Source organism: Dendropsophus ebraccatus, chromosome 7, assembly GCF_027789765.1.
Source record: "Dendropsophus ebraccatus isolate aDenEbr1 chromosome 7, aDenEbr1.pat, whole genome shotgun sequence".
NCBI classification, from domain to species: Eukaryota; Metazoa; Chordata; class Amphibia; order Anura; family Hylidae; genus Dendropsophus; species Dendropsophus ebraccatus.
In genome coordinates, this window is record NC_091460.1 from 68,217,843 (window position 1) to 68,223,842 (window position 6,000).

A 6,000-nucleotide genomic window follows, 5' to 3' on the forward strand; every position below is an offset into this window, starting at 1 on the left:
CCACTGAAGGATCCTCTGGCCCTCTGGTGGGCCAGTCTGACACTGGCAGCTACTATGGTGGTAGTTGCGCCCCTGAGTCTGACTGACAAGGGGTAATCGTCACTGCTTTTAATGGTGCATGAAACTAAGCACTACCGCAAGGAATGTGAATGGTGGCTATATTTGTTTTCAACTAGTTTCAGAAACAGTGGAAATGTTTTATAAACAATCTGTAAAGCAGATGGTAAGCCAATGACTTACATTTTACGTAAAGAAGATTATGGAATGGAACAGGTCCTTTAAGTGATATATCACAAGAAAGCGTAGCTTAAAGTAAAGCACTTAATTGTCCCGTCAGCTTTTTTTGGTCAAAGTTAAGCTTTGCATGATAATGTTCTAAAACTATATGTGTTTTGTTCTTACTGCTCCATTTATTGTTCATTTATTCAAATGATTTTTGTCTTTGTTTGCACAGGTTACCACTGGGATACTTCAGACTGGATGCCTAGTGTCCAACTCCCGGATATTCAGGAATACCCTCATTATGAAGTTGTTGAAGAACCCGTTCCTCAATACACAGACCCAAACGCCATTGACACAGATTATTACCCTGGTGGTTATGACATAGAGAGTGACTTCCCACCTCCACCGGAAGACTTTCCTTTGCCAGATGAACTTCCACCTTTACCACCTGAGTATGCCGAGCAGTTTGATTCCATGCAGCCACCGAAGGAGATGGATACTCTAGGCAGCTTGGGTTCATCAACAAAAAGTAGTCAAAGATTCAACCTAAATAAGTACCTTCCACATCACCCATATCCAGTGAGCAAGTCAGAACCTCAAAGCACCCCCAGTGGAGATGGCAATAGTTACAGAGAGCCTTACGCTGCTTCCTACATGTTAGGGTATAGTAGAGACTTTCAAGTCCCCATGGTGGACAACATGTCCATGTCTGGATACACTTCCGCAGCGTCATGCACTGATGTGTCTGCATGCTGTGAAATGGAATCTGAGGCCATGATAAGTGACTATGAGAGTGGAGACGATGGACACTTTCAAGACGTGACAATTCCTCCTCTAGATTCCCAACATCACACAGAAGTTTAAACACCATTAAAAGTGCCTGGACATTTGTCAGCTTCAACATTTCATAGTTATATCTAAACATTATGTATTATTGTTTTCATTTGTTTTTCTTTTTTTTTATGTAGTGTTACTTTTTATTTTTAATAATTTGGTGACATCTATATGGTATAGCCGCAGTGCGTCATGCCAAATAATAATAATAATAATAGCGTGTACAATGTATTTCATTCCCGGATTTACAATAATGAAGACAAATAGACCATTTGGATAGGCTATTTCCACTCCATTTTTATTTCTTGCATTTTTTTTTTTTTTTCATTTTTTTTTTGTCTTTTTAAGAAAGCATACCGCTGCATCATGGTAGCATGATATATGTATTTATAAAGTGTGGAGCATCATTTTAACTTCTTTTCCAAATGTAAATGTAATGTACAGTTTTGATTTCAATAGCATTAATTAGATTTTGTAGATATTTTGTGGATTTCTTTCCTTTTTAACCATGAACTATTTTAATGTTGGCCCTTTCTACTAGGTTAGCGTTCCAATACCCAGGGCTTTACTGTATCTCTGTTCCACTGAGGTTTTGACTTCTGAATCTGCAGTAACAACTGTATATAATTGAGAGTAAGCCTGATGCTGTAAAGCAACAGCAAGAAATATCTTTATCTGAGAGTATTTTAGATTTTTCCCTTCTTGGAAAGTGTAATGGGGACCCACTGCATACCTGTTTAGAACCAAAATCACCATGACACGGTTTTTATTGTGTCTGTATATTTGTGATGCAATGGTCTTGTAAAGGTTTTTACTGAAAACTACCATTAGCCAGTCTTTCTTACTGACAATAAATTATTTAAAAAAATATATATATGGTCTTGTGATTAATGTTATCTCAACTGTGATTTTATATTGTAATTTTAGAAAGCAACCACAAGGTGTCAGCACATGACTGCAATACTAGTTGTCTATCCTCACTTCCCATTCAGCCCTATTACAAATACAAAGGTTTACTATAGATTTAACTACATGAAGAGAACCAATGCAGTTAGTTAATCTTGGTCAGAAATCTTGTAATTGTGGTCTTTAAGGCTGCATCCTGTTAAAATGTTTTGCTTTTAAAAAAAAAAAAATATAGTCTTTTTGCTGAAAGTTTTAAGATCTATTGGCATTTTTTGGACAGATCCATTTAGTTTGTATAGATTGTTTTTTTTTTTTTTTTTTAATTATGTTTTCAGTTTTAATTATGTATTAATGTATTAATAAGAGGAGGCTGCTGTTAAGTGATCTGTACAGCATTGCAGCCACATGTAACACCAGTAGATAAAGGAGACAATAACAGCTCCCTATGGCATGACCTCTTCAAAGGTCACAGAGCACGCTCAGTAATGTTTCACATTCATCCCACATTCATTCATTTCCCACTTTTTAATATTCCTTTACATTTTATAATATATTCTTTTCAAATAAACCTTTCCATTATATGAAGGTAAAAGTACACTGCAAACCTAGGTTTAAAAAAAAGTTGTATTCTGATATCGCTTGTATTTTAGTAGAATTCTGGAGTTCAGTCTTTACACTAGATGAGCATGTAGATCCATCATTAACATGAACAGTCTGGGGCCTGCTGCATCTGTATTTCTCAAAAGCCATGCCCTAATGTAGATTTTGACTTTTACTAGAAGGGTCCCTAGAGGGCCAGGTATTACATAAGCCTATATTAAAGCCATTATGAGACACTCCATTGCTAATTTATAAGTAGCTAAATCTCACTTGTCAGGATCGCACACAGTAATTCTAACAGTTACATAATTTAAAGGTCATGAAATAACAAACAAAACCTCTGATCAGGATTGGTGTGGGGACGTGACACTTAGTCATGAGTGACAATGAGATACAAGTACAGTATGTAGATGAGTAGGTTGTCACTACTATGTCTATTCTAGAAACACTTTTATTCTAGAGAATTTAAGAACTGACGTAACCAGACAGGTAGGGAACCATGGGATCGAGCTCTACTGGTAAATCTTTGAATGGTCCTCAGTAGATCACTGATGCCTTAGTTTAGCAATGAAGCTGCAAGAGCCCACAAGTGTTATACACAAGAGAAACCTGTTTGCTGACGTTCTGCCCATTCCACCATGAACATAGACGTGCTTATTTCAGCGGGCATAGGAGAATGAATGAGTAAGCAGCTGCCAGGTCCCTTTGACAGTAGTTTATCACCTATGTTTACATACTACGTTCCTGGACCCTCTTTTCTTCCACATCAGTGGCTGATCCAATCAATATAGATTGGTCCAGAAGAACCTTATATGTTGTGTTTGGCCAAGTTAAAGCAATTTGCATTGTTCCCATAAGGGAAGCTACACAGGGGTGACTCTAGCCTCTCTGCTGCCCGAGACGAACTATAGGATGACGCCCCCCCCGTCAATCCGCCCACATTATAATCCACTACTGCCCCCCACACACACACTGCTGTCCCCAATAAACATAATGTTTGGTCCCTTGCTGCACAGAGGATGTCAGGAGAGGAGGGTGCTGATCTTATAGGAGAGGTCACAGCAGCACAGAGGAGGTCAGGAGAGGAGGGTGCTAATCCCAGAGGAGAGGTCCCAGCAGCACAGAGGATGTCAGGAGAGGAGGGTGCTAATCCTATAGGAGAGGTCCCAGCAGCACAGAGGATGTCGGGAGAGGAGGGTGCTAATCCTATAGGAGAAGTCCCAGCAGCACAGAGGATGTCAGGAGAGGAGGGTGCTGATCTTTTAGGAGATGGTCCCCCTCTTCCCCCCTTATAGATGGTCCCCCTCTCCCCCCCCCCCTTATAGATGGTCCCCCTCTTTCCCCCCCCTTATAGATGGTCCCCCTCTTCCCCCCCCCTTATAGATGGTCCCCCTCTCCCCCCCCCCCTTATGGATGGTCCCCCTCTTCCCCCCCCCCCCTTTATAGATGGTCCCCCCCCCCCTGCACAGCAGATAAAACAAAAACAGCACATAACTCACCTGCCATCCGTTCCCCAGTCGAGCCTCTCTGGTCTGGTCCCTGGCTGATGTGTGGCTGCCGGAGGTGTCCCGTCCTGTCCCCAGCAGCGCGCGCATCAGAGAGCTCCCCGTGCGTCTGTGGCTGTGACTTCCGGTGCACGGGGAGCTCTCTGATGCACGTGCTGCCGGGGACAGGATGGGACACCTCCGGCAGCCGCACATCAGCCGGGGGACTAAGGCTGCATTTCCACGTTCCGTGATCCGTCAGGACGTGGAATGCCGTCAGGACGTGGAATGCCGGTACCGGAGAGCCCCACGCCCGCGGTGTATATGAATACAGTCTCCCCCGCTCCCAGCATCTAATTACAGATGCTGTCCGGGCGCAGGGGTCTCCGGTACATGGTACAATCAGTGGCGGATTATAATGTGGGCGGCTGCCCAAACCGCCCATATTATAATCTGCCACTGAATGCCGCCCCCATGATGACAGCTGGTGGCGCCGCCTGAGGCAGACGACTCAGGTCGCCTCATCATTGCGGCGCCACTGAAGCTACATATTCAGCAATTTGCTGTGTTTTTGCTCCATTTCTGCTAAAAAATCTTGCAGATGTTAGGCTATGTTCACATCTAGAGATGAGCGCAACTTAAACATGCTCAAGTCCGATTGCTCGACTGGTGGCTAAAGAAGTTGGATGCTGCCCTTGGAAGTCTGGAAAAACATGGATATAGCAATAGGCTGTTATTAATGTTTTCCCAGATCTCCTAGGGCTGCATCCAACTTCTTCAAGTGCCAAACTATTAGATTTGAGCATGCTCAAGTTGCGCTTATCTCTAGTCACATCATTGTTCAGGAGGTGATCAGAGGCATAGCTAGGATTCATGAGCCCCCCCCCCTCCCCTACGCACAACACAAAGCACTGCATATATATATATATATATATATATATATATATATATATATACATACTGTATATGCTTTACTGCTGGTGCACTGATAACCCCTGACCCCTGCACATTTTCCGACTTTATTGTGCAGCTGGAGAACAGAGGTCATTAGTGCAGTGAAGCAGAGATCTCTGTCTTCTGCTTGTTAACCCTTTTTTTGTGTTGCAGAATGTAAGTAAACATTGGGCCACTTACACACTGCAGTACATAAGGGGTTAAGCAGAAGGCCTTCTCCCCCCGGGCCCCCCTCCTGCAACACAGGCCTTCTCCCCCGGGCCCCATAGCAACTGCCTACCCTGCCTCTATGGTAGCTATGCCACTGGAGGTTATCCTGATCAGACTGACACGCAAGCAGTATTTGTATTTTTTGTCTGATCAAATTCTGCTAAATGAACACCATGACACCAGATTAAAACCTACTATAGTCAGTGGGATTTGTTGGTAACTATCCAGCACCATTTTTCAGCCCTGAAAAGAATCTGTGATGGAGGTCTGGAACAGAGTCTTCGATGCAGATGAGAAAGAAACCTTAACATATCATTAAAATATGGCGGTATTATCTTTCTCACTATGTGTATTTGTGGCTGTCATTGTCAGTAGACGGCTGCCTTTTCCCGTTAAGAGATGGCAAGTTCTTGTAGTGGGAACAAAGCCTTAAATGATATGCTGAAATGATGAATGACTGCAAAAACCCAGACTGGATGATTGAAAGGAGATTGGTGTGTGGGGGGTGGTTGTCTATCGGCAACCTCTCCCAACCCATCCCCTCCACACACCCCAACCAGCTGTTGGACGGGTCTGTGGAACTCAATAAATGTGTGAATTAACTATTGGAGTGGTCTAACAAACCACAGTTTTCCAGACCATATAAATCAGCCAGCTACCAAAAATCAGTGCGAAGTAAAAGTATCCATACAAATAAAATGGATAAGGCTTTGTCCTTATATTCAGATTGAATTGTATTATAAAGAGATGTTTCATCTATTGTTATACAAACATTCAATGTTACACTGCT

General features: G+C 42.7%; 1 protein-coding gene across 4 annotated transcripts in view; it reads left to right on the forward strand.

The window, feature by feature from the left end:
* Positions 1-1,926, forward strand: part of FAT1 (FAT atypical cadherin 1) — a 198,390-nt gene extending 196,464 nt beyond the window's left edge. For all 4 annotated transcript variants that reach the window (XM_069977704.1, XM_069977703.1, XM_069977705.1 and 1 more), the window contains one exon: positions 455-1,926. In XM_069977704.1, coding sequence (XP_069833805.1) covers positions 455-1,086 — 632 coding nt within the window. In that variant the 3' untranslated portion in view covers positions 1,087-1,926. The remainder of the gene's footprint in view (positions 1-454) is intronic.
* Positions 1,927-6,000: the final 4,074 nt, after the last annotated feature.